Raw genomic sequence first — 21,549 nt, 5'->3', positions numbered from 1 at the left:
GCAGAGTCAGTTAGGTGCTTTTGAGATCAGGCATGAGATACATCTGCTAATTAATTTTCCAACAGCCCTATCAGGGCCTATACCAGAGACCACTTAATTGTCTGTGCATGTGCAAATACACGTCCACTTTTACACATCTACATGCCTACATTTAGTATACAGTTCAGAATCACTAGATAGACACACATTGCTTCTGTATATACTTGTGTTTCGGGTTGAGGGACAAGGCTAATCTGAACCCTCTTCTGTCTCTGCCAATTACAAACTATGCAACCTTGGGCAACCTCTTAACCCTTTAGAGCTTTAATTTCCTCACCTTTAAAATGAATTTAATGAAAATCTACTTCACAGGGTTGTTATCAGGATTACAACTGCTGCCATCTTACATTGATTTAGGGCTTTGCATTTTGCAAAGAGTCATACATATATATAACACTCCATTTAATTTCCCAGTGGCCCTATCAGATAGGTGGTAGTGAATGAGAGAAAGCTGAGGTTCAGAGAGGTTAAGCAGCCCAAGGTTGCTGGGGGATTAATATGGGGCTTTGCCCTTTTTCTTCTGACCCCCAAAACATCTTACTAATATCCTAAAAGGTGTGTGAAGAGCCCCATGCTCCCAGGTTGTGACGTCAATGAAGAGATGAAAGCAGGGGCAGATCATGAAGCATGTGGGCGAAGGCTCTGAAGGTTGAGTAGAGCAAGGTGGTGTGTGAGAGCAGTAAGTCAGACAGGACACATCAGTGCTGGTGTGTGAAGGGAGAGAACATTAGAGGTGCTATTAATGGAGATGTAGACTTTTCCCGTGGCCTGGTGCTGCCTTCAGATCCATCTGGCTTTGAGGGGCTGTGGATGCCTGCTGTGATTCATAACTGCCACTACTATCCCCAGGGTCGTTGGTTTGATTCAGAAGAGAAGAAAGGGGCAGAGACCCAAATGCCTTCTTATAGTCTGAGCTTGGGAGAGGAGGAGGAGGTGGAGGATCTGGCTGTGAAGCTCACCTCTGGAGACTCTGAATCTCATCCAGAGCCTACTGACCATGTCCTTCAGGAAAAGAAGGTAAAAATTCAAGAGTTGGGGAAAGGTTAATAATGGTGTGGAGGGGAGGTTGGTGGAGTACTTGAACCAGGTCCCCTCCCCAGTTGGAAGGGGAAGGTAGGGATACAACCTAGCTCTTATTTCTCACTTCCTAATCCCCTTTTCTTTTTTCTTTTATTTTCCTTTTCTTTTTTTCTTTCCTTTCTTTCTCTCTTTTCCTTTTCTTTTCTTTTTTTTTTTAAGATGGAGTCTCACTCTGCCACCTAGGTTGGAGTGCAATGGCATAATCTCAGCTCATTGCAACCTCTGCCTCCTGAGTTCATTATTCTCCTGCCTCAGCCTCCTGAGTAGCTGGAATTACAGGCATGCACTGCCATGCCTGGCTAATTTTTGTGTCTTCAATAGAGATGGGATTTCGCCATGTGGGCCAGGCTGCTCTTGAACTCCTGACCTCAGGTGGTCTGCCCACCTCAGTCTCCCAGAGTGCTGGGATTACAGATGTGAGCCACCATGCCTGGCCCTAATCCCCTTTTGTAAGTTCTCAATTGGACTCCACATCTCGGGTCCATTCTCTCTGTCCTTGACTTTGTAAGTTAGTCTGCATGGATGCTTAAGTTGGTCCTTGTTACCTCTCTTCTCATTTCTTCCCTCTTTCTCAATTCCCAGATGGCTCTACTGAGCTTGCTGTGCTCTACTCTGGTCTCAGAAGTAAACGTGAACAATACATCTGACCCCACCCTGGCTGCCATTTTTGAAATCTGTCGTGAACTTGCCCTCCTGGAGCCTGAGTTTATCCTCAAGGTATTGAGGTGTGAAGGAGGGGATGGGGGTGTGAAGCTGGTAGACTGGGAGTGTGGTTATGGTGTGTGGCGGGGTGGTGACTAGCCTCATGTTGGGGGTGGGAGGAGCTTCTCTTAGGAAGGATTTCTGGGTGAGTCTGCGGCCTAGTCCCTGTGGTTCAGTGAAGAGTGGGGAAAGAGTATACTAGACTTGGTTTGTTTAGTAAGTACCCATTCTCTCAAGGAGCTTATAGTATTGTTAGGGAAGCAAAATACTTTTCCAAATATCATACAAATACAGCTGGAATATTAGATAGTGAACATTTCTGAAGCAAAGAAGAGCACGGTGGGAAATATCTTCTATGATGCTTTGGAAAATGGCAGGTTTAATCAATGATTTGAACCCAGAATAAATTTTTGATAGCTATTGATGCAGGAGGTCTTCCAAAGAAGGAAAAGGCCTGGTTGACTTGCAAGGCAGTCAGTAGACTCAGAAGAAGACATGCTGGAAAGTTGAGTAAGGGATAGAGTATGGAGGACTTAGAATGCCAAGTCAGGTGGCCTGGGCTTCGTATTTTGTGGACAATGTGGAGGGCTCAGGAAAGGTTTCATACAGGCACACTCAATCAGCAAGTAAGTTCAGGGCAGAAAGCTACGGGAGGAGTGACTGAGATTCTAGTCCTCTCACCCTGTGTCCTAGGCATCTTTGTATGCCAGGCAGCAGCTGAACGTCCGGAATGTGGCCAATAAAATCTTGGCCATTGCTGCCTTCTTGCCGGCGTGTCGCCCCCACCTGCGACGATATTTCTGTGCCATTGTCCAGCTGCCTTCTGACTGGATCCAGGTGGCTGAGCTTTACCAGGTATGGTGCTCATTTCCCTGAGCTTGGGCCTTCACTTCATTCCTTCTCTTATGCTCACTGCATCCTTGGAGAAAATTCTCAGGCAATTTGGTTTCCCCTCAGCTTTCCTCAGCATTGGTGCCCAGACAGGACAGCTTCTCCCTCCACTAGGCTGGGTTGTCCAGCATGGAGAATGTGATTGAGAAGGGCTGGACCAAAGTTTGAGAAAAAAAAATGGTCTTATTCTGGACCTCATGCTTTTTTTTTTTTTTTGGAGACGGAGTTTCACTCTTGTCGCCCAGGCTGGAGTACAATGGCGTGATCTTGGCTCACTGCAACCTCCGCCTCCCAGGTTCAAGTGATTCTCCTTCCTCAGCCTCCCAAGTAGCTGGGATTACAGGCGTGCGCCACCACGCCTGGCTAATTTTTATATTGTTAGTAGTGATGGGGTTTCACCATGATGGCCAGGCTGGTCTTGAACGCCTGACCTCAGGTGATCCACTGGCCTTGGCCTCCCTAAGTGCTGGGATTACAGGCGTAAAGATGAGCCACCCTGCCCAGCCAGGACCTCATGTTTCTAATGAAGAAATGAAAATCAGTACCACAGAAATTGTGATTTTGGAGCTAGGGCTGGGAACTTGCTCGCTACTCTGTGCTCTCGTGTATCTCCATGAAGTGATCTCGTTTTGTTTTGGAGGGTTGGTTTGGGTCTTGCTTCTAGTGGTTTCTCCTCTCTCTTTGACAGAGCCTGGCTGAGGGAGATAAGAATAAGCTGGTGCCCCTGCCCGCCTGTCTCCGTACTGCCATGACGGACAAATTTGCCCAGTTTGATGAGTACCAGCTGGCTAAGTACAACCCTCGGAAGCACCGGGCCAAGAGACACCCCCACCGGCCACCCCGCTCTCCAGTCAGTCACTGCCCCAGCCCTCGACCCACGCCCCTTTTCTCCAGGAAGGGCAGGACAAGGGAGCATGCTGATGCGGGGGAGTCCCACACTAGGAGCAAAGGGAGTCAGAGAAATGCAGGGGAGCTGGGTAGAGCTCAGGGGCATATGGTGCAGGGCAGTCTTCTTTTCTAGTTGGCTTCCTTTTTGGTAGAGATGCACCTTCAGGGCTATTGACTGGGTCTCTTCAAGGACAGCCATTTCCCTTTTTTGAAACTGCTTCTCCTGTCCCTACAGAGGATGGAGCCTCCATTTTCTCACAGACGTTTTCCAAGGCACATAGGGTTTCTTAGAGAAGAGCAGAGAAAGGTGAGTCCCTTCTTCTGGGGTTGTATATGTGCATGTACAATCTCTTCTGGACTAATATTTAGGAACAAAATTCTATTAGGGTTGAAAATACTTTCTTCCTGGGGATTCTTGGCTGTGATTGTGGGTAAGGTTCTGAGAGCACTGGGAAAGGCATGTGGTTTTATTTTTTTTCACTTCACTCTCCTTGGTATTGTATTTTTTTTTTTTTTGAGATGAAGTTATGCACTGTGGCCCAGGCTGGGGTGCTGCAGTGGCACGGTCTTGGCTCACTACAACCTCCACCTCACAGGCTCAAGCGATTCTCCTGCCTCAGCCTCCTGAATAGCTGGGACTACAGGCGTGTGCCACCACGCCCGGCTAATTTTTGTGTTTTTAGTAGAGATGGAGTTTCACCATGTTGGCCAGGCTGGTCTCGAACTCCTGACCTCGTGATCCACCCGCCTTGACCTCCCAAAGTGCTGGAATTACAGATGTGAGCCACCACACCCAGCTGGTATTGTACTTTACTGCCGGGTGACATGTCAGTAAAGTTGGATAAGTGAGTTAAAAACATTATGAAATATATACCTTTCACAGGAAGTTTTAAAAACAAACCAAACAAAATCTTTTTACTTTCGGACAAATAAGGTATTGTACGTAGCATTTAAGAGCATAGAATCTGGATTCACGTCACCTGGCTTTGAATCTTCCATCCACCCCTTACTGGCTATGAGACATTGGTCAAATGATTTAACCTCTCTTGCCTCAGTTTTCTCACGTATTAAATGGGAATAAAAGCAGAACCTACATTGTTAGGTTGTCATAAAGATTAAATAAGTTACTATATTTAAAGTATTTCTAACAATTCCTGGAAGTAAATAAGTGTTAGCTATCACTACCATCATCATTATTAAAACAGATGATTAGGAAAATATATATTAGCATTATAAGAAAAAACGCTTTCTCAGTTGGTCAACTCGTCTTTTCTCTTCATCCTATTAATATATCCTAAATTTAGTTCTTCTGCCATAGAAGATGCTGAAAGCTACCTACTTTTAGTTTTTATTTATTTATTTATTTTTGAGACGAAGTCTTGCTCTGTAGCCCAGGCTGGAGTTCAGTGGTGCTGTCTTGGCTTACTGCAATCCCCACCTCCTGGGTTCAAGCAATTCTCCTGCCTCAGCCTCCCGAGTAGCTGGGAGTACAGACATCCACCACCATGCCCAGCTAATTTTTTTGTAGTTTTAGTAGAGACGGGGTTTCACCATGTTGGTCAGACTGGTCTCAAACTCCTGACCTCCTACTCCTCCCTCCCGAGTAGCTGGGATTCAAATGATCCACCTGCCTTGGCCTCCCAAAGTGTTAGGATTACAGGCATGAGCCACCACGCCCTGCCTACTTTTAGTTTTTAAACTCCTCGTAGCCTGCATTGTGCTCGTTTCTCTATTTATCTATTAAGAGTCTTAGTGATTTAAATCGGAGCTGATTTTCCCTTTCCCCTCCTCTACAAACAAAGCTGTCCTGTGTTCATTCTATCCCCACCTTGTTTCTCACAAGCCAGTCAACCCATGTTAACTGCTTGTGTGAATGAAACAGTGACCCCAAAGAGTTGCCATCCTGTGCTGCTTACCATGGGAGCTCTTGTTGCCAGAGATTTGTACCCTCTATTCCTACTCCTTGGCCAAATCTATTTTGAAGAAAGAAATTACCACATAGGGATCGGATGGTCTTACAATCTGCTTTATTGAAGAAAGTTCCCATGGTCATGGATGAAAGGACCCCTGTGGGACTTGGGGATGTTTCCACAGTTTGAGAAGGCCGGTGATACAGTGTCAGAGAAAAAGAATCCTCCAAGGTTCACCCTGAAGAAGCTGGTTCAGCGACTGCACATCCACAAGCCTGCCCAGCACGTTCAAGCCCTGCTGGGTTACAGGTGAGAAGCTGCACCCTGAGCATGCATTCCATCTAAGTAATTCCTTAACTTTTCAACATCCGTGGACCCCATCCCAGTAGTTCTCAAACCCAGCAACATGACTTTAGACAGACATGCCCTGTAGACATGACTGCCTTTCCAATTGCTGCCTTTCCTTTTCTGACTCACCTGTAAACATGACTCACCTTTCCTTTTCTGAGTTATTTTTAGGCATATTTGGGCAGACATGCCCTGTAAACATGACTCACCTTTCCTTTTCTGAGTTATTTTCTTGCTGACTCTGAAATGATAGACCTCTTTCTTCCCTATCCTCAGATACCCCTCCAACCTACAGCTCTTTTCTCGAAGTCGCCTTCCTGGGCCTTGGGATTCTAGCAGAGCTGGGAAGAGGATGAAGCTGTCTAGGCCAGAGACCTGGGAGCGGGAGCTGAGCCTACGGGGGAACAAAGCGTCGGTCTGGGAGGAACTCATTGGTAGAGTGACCTTGACCATCACATTCCCTCCTTCTCTTCCCCATTTATGCCTCCACATTTGAGATCCTCACTAGAAGATTTCTGTGGAATGATGAAGTTATTACTTTGCCTGGTTGTTGTATTACTGAAAATGATTTGATTTATAAGGTCTGCCATTGACTACACCAAAGTAAACAGTGGTACCTGCTTTGAGTAATGTTGGCATCATAGATCATTATACTAGATGTAGTTAGGTGATACACAAGTTTTTATCAACATACGACAAAAGTACCTTCTCTCTCATTGTACTCGTATCAATATCTCTGTAACTCATTCCAAAAAAGGTAGGACTGGCACATGGCATATTGGAATCTGTACAGAACCTCATATTGTATTTAGGACATGGAAGTTTTAGGTAATTTGCCCACATCGATACAGAAAAAAAAAAAAATCAAATAGAGGAGGACCAAGTTATCTTCAGTTTTCTCTTTCTCTGTTTTTTTTTTTTTTTTTTTTTTGGTCTACTTTTAACTATAGCAGGCTCTTTCTTTCGTTTTTTACTTTATAAAATTTTTACTTTTTTTTTTAAATTTTAGAGACAAGGTCTTTCTAATGTTGCCCAGGCTGGTCTCAAACTCATGGCCTCAAGCATTTCTCCTACCTTGGCCTCCCAAAGTGCTGGAAGTATAGGCATGAGCCACTGCACACACACACACACACGCACCCACACACAAACACACATACACACACACACCTGCCCCCAGTTGACAGCCTCTTCTTCCCTGATGGTTGAAACCACTTGGGGTGGAGTAGAATAAAGGGGCCTGGATAGAAGCCGGTATATGTAGATAATTCTTTTTTTTTTTTTTTTTTTTTTTTTGAGACGGAGTTTTGCTCTTTTTGCCCAGGCCGGAATGCAATGGCGCGATCTTGGCTCACTGCAACTTCTACCTCCTGCCTCAGTCTCCCAAGTAGCTGGGATTACAGGTGCATGCCACCATGCCCAGCTAATTTTGTATTTTTAGTAGAGACGGGGTTTCACCATATTGGCTGGTCTTGAACTCCTGACCTCCAGTAATCCACTCACCTCGGCCTCCCAAAGTGCTGGGATTATAGGCGTGAGCCACCACGCCCAGCCATATGAAGATAATTCTATATGCACCCATCTCCACTTCCTCCCTCTGGTTGAGAACCACTGTCCCTGAAAATGTAAGGACATGTAAATTTATTCTTTTAATGTCATTTATCCTGGTTGAGGCAATTGCCCATAGTCTAATCCCATGGTGGCTAGTGTTTCTTTTTTTTAATCATATACTACAAAAACAATTTTTAGGATACACCAGAATATATGTATATGTACTTTTTTTTTTTTTTTTTTTAAGAAACAGGGCCTCACTTTGTTGCGAAGGCTGGTCTCCAATTGCTGGGATTACAGATGTAAGCCACTGTGCCCAGCCAAAAATAAATATAAATAAATAAAAGGAAATATAAAAAAAGATATAAGTATAAAATATAAGATAAAATGTAATTGGGTATACAGAACCCTTTTTGGAGACCACAGATCTCATTAATCCCATAACTCATTAACAGTTTTTTGGAATGAAATTAGTGAATTTTGCAATCTGAAGGATAAATGTCCAGTTTATTTTCTAATATCACCAGTATGATATTGGACTTAATTTCTTATCAAAAATGATCTAGAAAACCTTTTATACATAGTAACAGTGGAAAAAACTTGAGTCGACAATGGATGCAATAGTTCATTTATAGTACATATACAACCTAATTGTTCCATACAGTTTGTGAATCAGAATTATGACTGGAGGCCAGGCACCATGGCTCACGCCTGTAATCCCAGCACTTTGGGAGGCTGGGGCGGGCAAATCACTTGAGCTCAGGAGTTTGAGACCAGCCTGAGCAACATGGTGAAACCCCGTCTCTAACCAAAAATAGAAAAATTAGCTGGGCATGGTGGTTGATGTCTGTGGTCCCAGCTGCTTGGGAGGTTGAGGCAGGAGGATTGCTTGAGCCTGGAAAGTGGAGGTTGCAGCGAGCCAAGATTGTGCCACTGAGTGACAGAGACAGACTCCATCTCAAAAATAAAAAAAAAAAGAATGATGACTGGAGAATCCCAAGACTTCCAGAGGGCTGAAAGCTTCCAGCTATAATTCAAATAAGACTTACATTCCCTTTACAAAGGGAGCAGCATTTACCTGATGAAGCTGCTGATGGTGTGGGCTGGTGCACAAGGCATGGTGACGGACTGACAGGCCTGGCCTCTAAAGTGGTTTGAATGCACCTCTGTCCAGGAAAAGAAAATCACACCTCCTATTTATGTTTACTTTTATCTAAAAGAAAAGAATTTTCCCAGTATTTACTATGCAGATTGAACCCACATAGTCACTGAATCCATATGATACAGTGTTATGTGTTATGTGTAATAGTTGAGGTTTTCTGAGCATCCACAATCTGAGGGCATTAATGGCACCCCTTCACTCTTTTTTTTTTAAATTTTGGTTTCTATATAATTTGACTTATAGCAATTTATCTTTCAATTGTAGATGGATTTGGAATTATATTATTCAGTATTAACCAAATTAACTGTCTAAAATTGATATAACCTTTTTTTTTTTTTGGGCGGAGTCTCACTTTGATGCCCAGGCTGGAGTGCAATGGCGCGACCTCGGCTCACTGCAACCTCCGCCTCCCAGGTTCAAGTGATTCTCCTGCTTCAGCCTCCTGATTAGCTGAGATTACAGGCGACCGCCACCACGCCCGGCTAATTTTTGTATTTTTAGTAGAGATGGGGTTTCACCGTGTTAGCGAGGATGGTCTTGATCTCCTGACCTCATGATCCGCCTGAGTCGGCCTCCCAAAGTGCTGGGATTACAGGCGTGAGCCACTGCGCCCGGCCTAAAATTGATATAAACCTTAAAAATATTATTATTAAGAAACTATGGGCTGGGCATGGTGGCTTACGCCTGTAATCCCAGCAATTTGGGAGGCCGAGGCGGGCAGATCACTGTAGATCGGGAGTTCGAGACCAGCCTGGCCAACATGGTGAAACCCTGTCTCTACTAAAAATACAAAAATTAGCCAGGCATGGTGGTGAGCACTTGTAATCCCAGCTACTCGGAGGCTGAGGCAGGAGAATTGCTTGAATCCAGGAAGCAGAGGTTGCAGTGAGCTGAGATTGCACCACCACACTCTAGCCTGGGTGACAGAGTGAGACTCCGTCTCAAAAAAAAAAGAAAAGAAACTATGGCTTGAAGATAATATTAATAACACAGGGACAAGGGAACAATAAGGAAGTGACAGAGGTCAGAGGTGAAATTCTATCTCCAGTGCAAATCTTTTTCACCTATATTTAAGCAAAAAAAGTAATGACTAATCAAATAGAAGAAATTGGGTAAGAAGCTTACAAATTATGAAGACTATTTCAAATATGGATTTACATACATTCATCATTATAAATGGTGAACTTTTTTTTTTTTGAGACAGAGTCTTGCTTTGTCACCCAGGCTGCAGTGCAGTGGCATGATCTCGGTTCACTGCAACCTTCGCCTTTTGGTTTCAAGCGATTCTCCTGACTCAGCCTTCCGAGTGGCTGGGATTAGAGGCACCAGACACCACGCCTGGCTAATTTTTGTATTTTTGTAGAGACGGGGTTTCATAAATGGTGAACCTTCTTTTAAATGGATATTGTGCCTTGAAATATTAACTAATGAATGTACTACATTACGTTAGTATATACTTCATAAATCAACTTACACTATGAAATTTCTGTTTTGGCCATCTAAAAAGTTTAGAAACCTTTGCTCTAGACTAGATAATACATTTTGCCAGTTGAACCCAATCTTAGGGCTAGAGCCAACAGATTAAGTGGTAACATAACAGCCATCCCATAAACAGTGTTGCATAAATTTTGTTCCAAACTTCGGGCCAACCCTGTTTTTAATCTTTCCAAGCCTTTAAAACATTTTGAGTAGGGTAGATTGTATGTGAATTCCTCACTTCCTCTATCTTGGACTTTCCACATGCCTGGTTTCTGAACTTCTTGCTCTGGTCTCTGACCTCTCTCTAGTCATCCCTCATTTGCTTTTTTTCTTTGAGACAGTCTTGCTATGTTGCCCAGGCTGGACTCTAATTCCCGGGTTCTGGGCTCAAGTGATCCTTCTGTCTCAGCCTCCTTGGTAGCTGAGATTATAGGTGCATGCCACTGTGCCTGGCCTTCTCATTTGTTTTTCTCACTCTATGCCCCACATTCCACAGAAAATGGGAAGCTTCCCTTCATGGCCATGCTTCGGAACCTGTGCAACCTGCTGCGGGTTGGAATCAGTTCCCGCCACCATGAGCTCATTCTCCAGAGACTCCAGCATGCGGTATGTGTGAGGGGCTGGTAGCCATGGGGCCCAGCAACTAGATGTGCACGTGGAGAGGCCACTGCTGCTTTAGAGGCCAGGCTTTTTCAGGTGGCAGAGGCAGGTATGGCCCTCAAGCTGTTTCCATGTGGGCTGTAAGTAGATCTGGGAATACAGCTAGGTTGAGGGAGATAAGTTTGGGGGTTCAGTAAATCCTTTGAGAAGTTACAGTAGAGTATAAGAACTTTCATTTTAATTTTCTGAGCTCAGTGACTTACGAGGAAGAGACACTTGTGTGATGTAACTGATTTCAGAAGGAGTCTTTGTTTTTTATTTATAGAGATGGGGTTTTGCCATGTTGGCAAGGCTGGTCTCAAACTCTTGAGCCCAGGCAGTCCACCTGCCTGAGGCTCCCAAAGTGCTGGGATTACAGGCGTGAGCTACCACACCCCGCCCAGAGGGAGTCTTAAAAGAAACAGGGCTCCTTCTGTTACTTTCTCTTCTTTTGTTACCTTTTCTCACATCCTAAAATGATTACTTTTTTCTTCCTTCTTATTACTCCTTTTCTATATCTCTTGTCTAAGTTCATTTTGTCCTTCTGTACCTTCCCACAAAGCTAATAGAGTGGACCCCTGAAGCCCCCCATACTCCCGGCTCCTGTGCTCATGACCCCTCCCTCCTTTGCTTTCTAGAAGTCGGTGATCCACAGTCGGCAGTTTCCATTCAGATTTCTTAACGCCCATGATGCCATTGATGCCCTTGAGGCTCAACTCAGAAATCACGGTATTCTCCCCTTTCTTCCAACTCCTCTTTGCCTCCCACATCTGACAATAAATGAAGCAGCAGCACCAATATTTTTAGCCTCTTGCTTTGCAGTCTCAGGGTGTGTCGGGGTGGGGGGCAGAGGTCAGGCACTTGCCAGCCCCAAGGGTTGGGGCTCAGGTCACATTACTGGTAGGAAAAGATGAGGGAATAGAAGCTGCCTAACTCGGAAATTTACCTGTCATCATACAGCATTGCCCTTTCCTTCGAATATAACACTGATGAGGCGGATACTAACTAGAAATGAAAAGAACCGTCCCAGGCGGAGGTTTCTTTACCACCTAAGCCGTCAGCAGCTTCGGATGGCAATGAGGATACCTGTGTTGTATGAGCAGCTCAAGAGGGAGAAGCTGAGAGTACACAAGGCCAGGTATGTATGCACTGTCTGGGAGCCAAGGGTGGGCAATCGGGGCTACCCTGGCACAGGTTGGAAGTCATCTGGGAAGCCCAACTGTTTTTCTGTAAAGGTTTGCTTGTCAGTCATCGCAGTGGCTCAGAATTGCCTGGTTTCTTGCACAACACACCTTGTCTTTAACATTGTCCTAAAGAGAGATCATGAAACAAAGTCTACTCCTAGACCTCCACTCTATTATCTGTGATTGTTTTATTGGTTTATGTGGATTCCTTTCTTTTAGTTATGCTGATGTATGGTGGTGTATGCTGGTGTCCTCTCTGCTTCTGCTCTGATTCATGGTTTTCTTTTTCTTTTCTGTGACATGTTTGTTTTTCTTTTTGTTTCTATATCTTTCTGTATTTTTTGACCCATTCATCTTTTTTGTTTTTGTTGTGTGTGTGTGTATTTTGAAATACACACAAAGATAGTTACCATCAGCAGGCTCAAAGACAGATGTACCATCTGTTTTGTAGGCTTGATGAAGTCTCAGCTGTCTTTTTAAGTGGTTCATCAGTATCTTACACTTATTTTTACTCAAAACAAACACAGGACTCAGTTAACTTTCTAGAGGGCTCAGTAACTAGGAATCTCCTGAATCAGTAGCTAAACAGAGGGCCATTTAAGAATCAAGCCTGGCCGGGTGTGGTGGCTCACGCCTGTAATCCCAGAACTTTGGGAGACCGAGGCAGGTGGATCACAAGGCAGGCGGATCATGAGGTCAGGAGTTTGAGACTAGCCTGGCCAACATGGTGAAACCCCCTGTCTACTAAAAATACAAAAATTAGCCGGGTGTGGTGGTGGGTGCCTGTAATCCCAGTTACTTGGGAGACTAAGGCAGGAGAATCACTTGAACCCGGGAGGCGGAGGTTGCTGTGAGCCGAGATCGCGCCATTGCACTCCAGCCTGGGCAACAAGAGTGAGACTCTGTCTCAAAAAAAAAAAAAAAAAAAAGCCCAAGGGGCCAGTCCAAATGGTATTTGTGTACTGACCAATGTAGCCACTAGCCACATGTGGCTATTTAGCAGTTGAAATATGCTAGTGAAGTCTGAGTTGAGACATGCTAGGTTTTGAAGGCAGTCTGAAAAAAGAGTGTGAAATATTCATAATTTTTGTATTAATTACAGGCTGACATGAAAATGTTTTCATATATTGGGTTAAATAAAATGCAGTATTAAATTAATTTTAGCCAGGTGCAGGTGCTTGCACTTGTAGTCCCACCTACTTGGGAGGCTGAGGTGCTGGGCTCTCTTGAGCTCAGGAATTTGAGGCTGCAGTGAGCTATGATCATGCCACTGCACAGACTAGGCAACAGAGGAAGACCCTGTCCCTTTTTTTTTTGAGACAGGATTTTATTCCCATCACCCAGGCTGGAGTGCAATGGCACAATCCCAGCTCACTGCAACCTCTACCTCTCGGGCTCAAGTGATTCTCCTGCCTCAGCCTCCCAAGTAGCTGGGATTATAGGCACACACCACTGCACCCAGCTATTTTTTGTATTTTTTGTAGAGTTAGGGTTTCACCATGTTACCCAGGCTGGTTTCAAACCCCTGAGCTCAAGCGATCCAACTACCTTGGCCTCCCAAACCAAAGTGCTGAGATTATAGGCATTAGCTAAGGACCCTGGCTCTTTTTTTTTTTTAATTGAGACAAAGTCCCACTTTGTCACCCAGGCTGGTGTGATCTCAGCTCACTGCAACCTCTGCCTCCTCTGTTCAAGTGATTCTCGTGCCTCAGACTCCCAAGTAGCTGGGATTACAGGTGCATGCCACCACACCCCGCTAATTTTTGTATTTTTAGTAGAGACAGGGTTTCACCCTGTTGGCCAGGCTGCTCTCAAACTCCCAACCTCAAGTGATCCAACTACCTCGGCCTCCCAAAGTACTGGGATTACAGGCGTGAGCCACCATGCCTGTCTTGTCTCTTAAAGAAAAGAAAAGTTAATTTCACCAATTTATTTTTACTGTTTAAAATGTGACTATTAGAAAATTATATGTGTATAATTTAAGTTTAATTTGATTTAATTGTAATTGAATTCTATTGGATAGTGCTGGGAAGACTACTGATTTTGCTAGATTAAAAAATTAGTATAAAAAACTTTAAATATGCACACAAGTAATAAAAATATAATAGACTTCCATAAAACTGTCAGATTCAGTGATTATCTAGATTTTATTACATTTTCTTTTTTTTCTTTTCTTTTTTTTTTGAGACAGAGTCTTGATCTGTCGCCCAGGCTGGAGTGCAGTGGCACAATCTCGGCTCACTGCAAGCTCCACCTCCTGGGTTCACACCATTCTCCTGCTTCAGCCTCCCGAGTAGCTGGGACTGCAGGCACCCACCACCACGCCCGGCTAATTTTTTTGTATTTTTTTTAGTAGAGATGGGGTTTCACCATGTGAGTCAGGATGGTCTCGATCTCCTTGTGATCCGCCCGCCTCGGCCTCCCAAAGTGCTGGGATTATAGGCATGAGCCACCGTGCCCGGCTTACATTTTCTTTACTGATCTTTTTTTCTTTTTCTTTTCTTTTGAAGATATTTTTAAAACAAATGTCAAATAATAAGACACATTTTATTTCACCTTTCCTTATTTCGTGTGTGTTTCTTTAAAAAGGGACATTTTTTATACAATGAGAATGTCATTAATATACCTGACAAAACTAAAAATAATTCCTTGGTGAAATCATCTGTTATTTAGTCCATATTCAAATTTTCCAATTGTTTAAAAATATCATTTCACAGTTTTATTCAAATCAGGATCTAAACAAGGTATACACATTACATTTGGTTGTTAAGTCTGTTATGTCACTTTTAACCTTTTAATTGTTCTTATGGCATTGAGCTACTGTGAAAACCAGGTTCAGGGACCCCAAAGAATATCCCATATTCTGGATTTGCCTCCTTCCTCATGATGTCATCTAACTTGTTTTTCTGTTTCATGTTCACTGGGCATTAGCTCTAAAGCCTTGAACAGATTTAGATTTGCCAAGTAGTTCATAGGTGATCCTATATATATACTATTTAAGTGGGACCACTACTCAGTAATGCTAACATTGATCAGCGCTTTTAGGTAGTAATAGCCTAATCTCTCCACAGTAGTTAATGCCTCATCCATTGGTGATCTTTACGTGAACCAATTGTTTCATTGGCGGTTGCAGAATGAGGGTTTTATCATTCCTGCATATTTTTTAACTGGAATTTTAAAAACAGCCTCCCTTATCAACTATATTTATTTAGTTACCCGGAAATAGATTGTATGGGAAAGGTGGGATGAATATTCAATTTATTCTCCTTCAATTGCCAGTTTTCAGAGTAAGGAGTTAGCATTTGTTTTTTAAAATACAATTTAAAACTATGTAGCCATTAAATCTTGCTTCATGAAGTAAGAATGGATTCATGTGGTAAGTGTAGCTAGTGGGTCCACAGGTGACTTCCCCTCTCCTACCGTGAGTGTGGATTAGAAGAATCCTATAGGATGGGGGCAGAGGGAAGCTCTCTCCCAGTCCTCTACACCAGAAATGGAGTGGACTGTGGAAGGGGGTGTGGTGCTTGAGGGAGGGAGAAGACTCAATACTTAGTGGCAACTTCTCATCTCCCCGTCTGCCTCTAAGGGGCAGATAAGTCCCTGAGCCCCTGTGTCTGTGTCTTTCTTGCATGTAGACAGTGGAAATATGATGGTGAGATGCTGAACAGGTACCGACAGGCCCTAGAGACAGCTATGAACCTCTCTGTGAAGCACAGCCTGCCCCTGCTGCCAGGCCGCACTGTCTTGGTCTATCTGATAGATGCTAATGCAGACAGGCTCTGTCCAAAGAGCAACCCACAAGGGGTAAGAAAATAAAAAGCATCCTCCAAGGGGTTGGGTTGGTAGAATGCTGGGGATCCTGAGCACTATCCTGTTCCCAGAGCTGGTTTTCCCAGGCAAACACTCAGACTGAAATAAATGATATGAATTTGCTTCCAAGTATCAGTCCTTGGTTCCTAGGGGCAATTCCTAGGATGTTGTTTCGACCAGGTTTATGGATTATAATACTAACATTTCACCTTTGGCTGGTACTTGGTACTCTCTAAATTTCCATCACCAAAATATGTCTCACTTTCACCTCGCTACATCGTGGTGTTGAACTTGGGCAGGGATCCTGGCTCCTCTTTTCCTCCCTCCACAGTCAGCTCCTCCTGAGGGCTGCTGAAGCTGACCCCTCCTAACTTGGGATTTTATGCCTTTTCTTATTCCCTCTAACCAATGGAAGGGTTTGGCCTCCAGGGCTGGCTGGGCAAGGGTGAATTCCAAAGCAGGGAAGCTTTATTTCCCCTGACACTTGTCCAATCAGCCCCCGCTGAACTATGCGCTGCTGTTGATTGGGATGATGATCACGAGGGCGGAGCAGGTGGATGTCGTGCTGTGTGGAGGTGACACTCTGAAGACTGCAGTGCTTAAGGCAGAAGAAGGCATCCTGAAGACTGCCATCAAGCTCCAGGCTCAAGTCCAGGTCAGACACTCAACACCCACCATCCAAAAATACATGAAGGACACAGGCCTGGGAATAGCCCAGATATTTGGTAAAGGCACAGATAATACACAGTTCTGAAGATTTCCCAAACAGACTGCAAGACTGCAGTGTTTGTCGCTTACTGTGCAACCACATAACATGAAGTCTCTTTCCTTCAGGAGTTTGATGAAAATGATGGATGGTCCCTGAATACTTTTGGGAAATACCTGCTGTCTCTGGCTGGCCAAAGGGTTCCTGTGAGTATTAATCCCTGAGAAACCCTCTCCCTCCCCCCACATTTTCCTCTGCAACTGATATATTTCATTTCTTGACCTTTAGAGCTGACTTCTCCAACCACATACAATAGTCAGATCAGCTCTACTGGCTACAACCCCCTACCCAGTGGTGTGCTGCTGAATATCTAACAACCAGCTGCCTAGAAAAATAAGCCTTGGTCAGTAGCATCTGCTAAATTTCCATGGTGTAAACAGTCCTACCGTGGCTGATTTCAAGCTATAGACATGATGCTACTGAACATAGAGTTGGGAAAAGACGCTCAGGAGCACACTGCTGTGTAGTATTCTCACACTCCTGATACAGTAGATGTAAATAAGCACGCGTAGATAATAGTAAAATGTAGTAAAATTATTAGGAAGTTATACATTTTGAGTATTTATTACATTTGTTTTATTTTCTAATTTTTATTTTTTGAGACAGGGTCTCACTCCGTTGCCCAGGCTGGAGTGAAGTGGCTCGATTATAGCTCACTGCGACTAAAACTCCTGGGCTCAAGTGATTCTCCTGCCTCAGCCTCCCAAGTAGCTGGGACTACTGGTGTGTGTCAACATGCCCAGCCACATTTGTTTTAAATATAACTGATTTAATTTTTTAAATGTATACAATTTAATATTTAATAATGTCCATCTTTAACAACTGCCCACAAACTTCCTGAAAACTTAACAATCAGCTCTCTTGAGCCTGAATGAGCCAGCTGCAGTATACCACTGCCCCACTCCAACCTCCACTTTGGTGTCCCCTGTAAGTTAAAAGGCAGTGGCTTCCCTCATTCTATGTGCTCTCAGGAGAGGTGCTCCTCTCAGAGTTCTCCTAATCCTCCTATCCTCAGAAAGCTCATATCTTAATGTCCTGGGCTGTCTAGCATCCCTTCTCTAGCATCTTCTCCCTTTTCATCTTACAGGTGGACAGAGTCATCCTCCTTGGCCAAAGCATGGATGATGGAATGATAAATGTGGCCAAACAGCTTTACTGGCAGCGTGTGAATTCCAAGTGCCTCTTTGTTGGTATCCTCCTAAGAAGGGTACAATACCTGTAAGGGTGCTTATACTTCCTGCTCAGTGTCAGAAATCAGTGGTCTACATTTCCTCTCTACGCCTGCCAAAGCATAGGACACTCCCACTTGGCAGGGATCTCCCCAACTCTGCCTTCTTACCTCTGTTGCACTTCAGGTGGATACTTTAGCCTAACTCTGTACCCCTCCGGGAGAGTCCACCCTAGCCCTAGCCTACCACATAACCCTATTAAAGGTGCAGAAGTGGGGTTTTCATCTTGGGATGTTAGTGGGCAGTGACCGTGTTCCAGGTATTGTTTGTGATGGTTAATGACTGCTTCTTCCTTTGCCAGGTCAACAGATTTGAATCCCAATGATGTGACACTCTCAGGCTGTACTGATGCGATACTGAAGTGAGTACAGAATGGATACTGAAGGGTTGGATACTTTGTTGGAAAGTTTTTAGGAGATTATCTCTGCTCCAGTCACTTTTTTTTTTTTTTAAGACAGAATCTCACTCTGTCGCTCAGGCTGGAGTGCACTGGCACAATCTTGGCTCACTGCAACCTCCATCTCCTGGGTTCAAGTGATCCTCCTGCCTCCGCCTCCCGAGTACCTGGGACTACAGACATGTGCCACCATGCCCGGCTAATTTTTGTATTTTTAGTAGAGACGGGGTTTCACCATGTTGGTCAGGCTGGTCTTGAACTCCTGACCTTGTGATCCACCCGCCTCAGCCTCCCAAAGTGCTGGGATTACAGGCGTGAGCCACCGCACCCGGCTCCAGTCACTTCTTTTTTAAAGTAAGGTAGTTCACTCCTCTTTTACAGCCATCCAGGCATAGCAGCAACACAGTCTCACAGGGACCCAGGCACTTTCTCTCTTATTGCTCCATGATCCTCAAATACTCAGCTTCTACCTCATAATTCAATATGTCTGCCTGAGCTCCAGCCATCTCGGTATTCAGCCAAGTTTGTATTATATCCAGTAGGAAAGAAGAAAGGGGACATGGGAGATTTCACTGTCAAGAGTTGGCCATGTCACTGTGGCTTCTGTTCAATTCTTGATCTAGAGAAAATTATGTCTATTTAAGCTAAAATTATAGAAATCTTTTCACGTTTTTTTTCTCTGTCTCTCCATCCTTTGCCTTCTTATTTACTTGTTTTCTCCCCTGGCTTTTCCTCTGGATACCATCCATTTCCCTCAACTCCTATGAGGAAGCCTCAGGCACATTCCTCCTTCTCCAGGGGGCCTTTATGGCTGGCACAGAGCTGCTCAAGCCCAGACTGGGATGGCTTTCCCTAGCCCGTTGCCCCGGCCCAACAGCAAGTTTGTGATTACCATGCACAGCAGGAGGGGCTAGAGCTGGGCTTCTCTTTTCCTTCATTCCTGTGATTCTGCATCCTCATTTATTTTAAGTCTGCATAAACTGCTTATGGTCCTCTTCTTAAGGAGCTTGACTTAACTGGTGACCAAACCTGGACATATCTTTTTCCCCCTGCCCTTTTCGGAAGACCTCACTGATTTCGACCTGTGGTATTCTACTCTCATTTATCTTGTTATTTATGTCAGGTTCATTGCAGAGCATGGGGCCTCCCATCTTCTGGAACATGTGGGCCAAATGGACAAAATATTCAAGATTCCACCACCCCCAGGAAAGACAGGGGTCCAGTCTCTCCGGCCACTGGAAGAGGACACTCCAAGCCCCTTGGCTCCTATTTCCCAGCAAGGGTCAGTCTGTGTTTCTATGCCTTTGTGAATTGGGAGGGGCTGCAGTCAGACTGTGGGAAACCCTGGGGCTGAAATTCTAGCTGGTGAGGTGCCGCTTGTTCTCTTCATGAAGGCATGCTTCCTCTTTCTCAGGCGGAGGTTTCTCTACCACAGGGAGTTGTCAGATTGTGAGCAAGCCCTTCCTTTCTCTACCGAAGAAAGGAAGTCAGAATGCAAAGATGACGGCAGACATCATGGCCGTATGGCCAGGGCATAGACAGAGGGCTTAGGAGCACAGGTTCTGGCTTTTTCATTGTGGCTTTGCTAAATAGTAGTTTGAATCTGGCTTAGTTGCTTAATTTCTTTTTTTTTTTTTTGAGACGGAGTCTCGCTGTGTCGCCCAGGCTGGAGTGCAGTGGTGCGATCTCGGCTCACTGCAAGCTCTGCCTCCTGGGTTCACACCATTCTTCTGCCTCAGCCTCCCGAGTAGCTGGGACTACAGGTGCCCGCCACCATGCCCGGCTAATTTTTTTTTTGTATTTTTAGTAGAGACAGGGTTTCGTCATGTTGGACAGGCTAACCTTGAACTTTCGACCTTAGGTGATCTGCCTGCCTCGACCTCCCAAAGTGCTGGGATTACAGGCGTGAGCCACCGCGCCTGACCAGTTGCTTAATTTCTTAAAGCTATAGTTTCTTGCTGGGCGCGGTGGCTCATGCCTGTAATCCCAGCACTTTGGGAGGTCGAGGCGGGCAGATCACCTGAGGTCGGGAGTTCAAGGTTAGCCTGTCCAACATGACTAAACCCTGTCTCTACTAAAATTACAAAATTAGCCAGGTGTGGTGGCTCATGCCTGTAATCCCAGTTACTGGGGAGGCTGAGGTGGGAGAATTGCTTGAACCCTGGAGGCAGAAGTTGCAGTGAGCCAAGATCGTGCCATTTTACTCTAGCCTGGGCAACAAGAGCAAAACTGTCTCAAAAAAAAAAAAGTTATCGTTTCTTGATTGCTAAAATGGAGATAATGATAGTGCTTACCTCACAGTGCTGTCATGAACAAACAGTAAGTATATAAAAATGATTACCAGAAAAAAGAGAGGTGTACAAGAAATAGCAAGTGGGCATTAAATTCCAGGGCCCTGCAGTTGAGACCACTAGCAGGTGCTTCTCTGAAGGCCTGCTGGGCACCCATCTGCTGTCTGTCGTACCTGGCTTGTGCTCAGTGCTAAAGGGTGATCACAGCAGTGTCTATGGATGGGGGGTGGGAATCATCCCTAGACTGAGCCCAGCTCTCTGCTTATCCCCAGATGGCGCAGCATCCGGCTTTTCATTTCATCCACTTTCCGAGACATGCACGGGGAGCGGGACCTGCTGCTGAGGTCTGTGCTGCCAGCACTGCAGGCCCGAGCGGCCCCTCACCGTATCAGCCTTCACGGAATCGACCTCCGCTGGGGCATCACTGAGGAGGAGACCCGTAGGAACAGGTGTGGGGGCTGCAGAGAAGAGGGGCTGGGTCGGGGATGAGGGGCTTGAGTGGTGGACCTGAGGTGGGCACGGTTGGGGCTGCAAGAATGGATGAGGGTGAAGGCGGGAGTCGCTCCTTGGATACTAACAAGAGCAGCCTACCTTTTCTTTACTCAGTTGCGAGTCAGGGCCCCGTCTCCCTGTTTGTGCCTATGTTCCCTGATACCATGCCCCCAGTGACTCCCACACGTCCCTATCATCATGACTACAGACAACTGGAAGTGTGCCTTGGGGAGGTGGAGAACGCACAGCTGTTTGTGGGGATTCTGGGCTCCCGTTATGGATACGTTCCCCCCAGCTACAACCTTCCTGACCATCCACACTTCCACTGGGTAAGGCAGACAGGTTTGGAGGAGGGCTGGGGAGGAAGCAAAGATTGGGGCAGAGGCTGGGAGAAGCCACACTCTGTCAGAAACCCTGCAACTATGAACAGGCAGGTCCTTGAGACTTGAAGTGAAATACAGGCTGAAGATACTGCAAGTGACCATGCTCTAGATGAGAAAAGTCCTTTGAGAAGTGCCTCTGGGGTTGGCCAAGAGCAAAAGTAAGAGGGTGGGTCTGCTTAGGTGTTGCCATCAGATAGATCTGGGTACTGATCTCCCTTCTGTCATCTACAAGTTGTGTGGCTTTGTGTGATGCAGCTTACTCTGACCTAGCCTCCATTTCCCTATATTAAAGAGAAGCAATGACATTGACA

At 45.1% G+C, this 21,549-nt stretch overlaps 1 protein-coding gene across 5 annotated transcripts in view; it reads left to right on the top strand.

Moving 5' to 3' along the window:
• Nucleotides 1–21,549, top strand: part of TEP1 (telomerase associated protein 1) — a 48,078-nt gene that overhangs the window by 6,514 nt on the left and 20,015 nt on the right. For all 5 annotated transcript variants that reach the window (XM_014347503.4, XM_034937232.3, XM_055097232.2 and 2 more), the window contains exons 3-20: nucleotides 889–1,056; nucleotides 1,702–1,836; nucleotides 2,515–2,676; nucleotides 3,401–3,562; nucleotides 3,836–3,907; nucleotides 5,695–5,819; nucleotides 6,135–6,292; nucleotides 10,544–10,653; nucleotides 11,325–11,415; nucleotides 11,647–11,824; nucleotides 15,506–15,674; nucleotides 16,177–16,335; nucleotides 16,515–16,592; nucleotides 17,534–17,664; nucleotides 17,977–18,036; nucleotides 19,196–19,354; nucleotides 20,636–20,812; nucleotides 21,064–21,184. In XM_014347503.4, coding sequence (XP_014202989.3) covers nucleotides 889–1,056; nucleotides 1,702–1,836; nucleotides 2,515–2,676; nucleotides 3,401–3,562; nucleotides 3,836–3,907; nucleotides 5,695–5,819; nucleotides 6,135–6,292; nucleotides 10,544–10,653; nucleotides 11,325–11,415; nucleotides 11,647–11,824; nucleotides 15,506–15,674; nucleotides 16,177–16,335; nucleotides 16,515–16,592; nucleotides 17,534–17,664; nucleotides 17,977–18,036; nucleotides 19,196–19,354; nucleotides 20,636–20,812; nucleotides 21,064–21,184 — 2,415 coding nt within the window. The remainder of the gene's footprint in view (nucleotides 1–888; nucleotides 1,057–1,701; nucleotides 1,837–2,514; nucleotides 2,677–3,400; nucleotides 3,563–3,835; nucleotides 3,908–5,694; nucleotides 5,820–6,134; nucleotides 6,293–10,543; nucleotides 10,654–11,324; nucleotides 11,416–11,646; nucleotides 11,825–15,505; nucleotides 15,675–16,176; nucleotides 16,336–16,514; nucleotides 16,593–17,533; nucleotides 17,665–17,976; nucleotides 18,037–19,195; nucleotides 19,355–20,635; nucleotides 20,813–21,063; nucleotides 21,185–21,549) is intronic.

The sequence above is a fragment of the Pan paniscus genome, chromosome 15 (genome assembly GCF_029289425.2).
Source record: "Pan paniscus chromosome 15, NHGRI_mPanPan1-v2.0_pri, whole genome shotgun sequence".
Lineage (NCBI taxonomy): Eukaryota > Metazoa > Chordata > Mammalia > Primates > Hominidae > Pan > Pan paniscus.
Note: the sequence above shows the minus strand (reverse complement) of the source record. Positions and strands in the feature narration are given on the sequence as shown.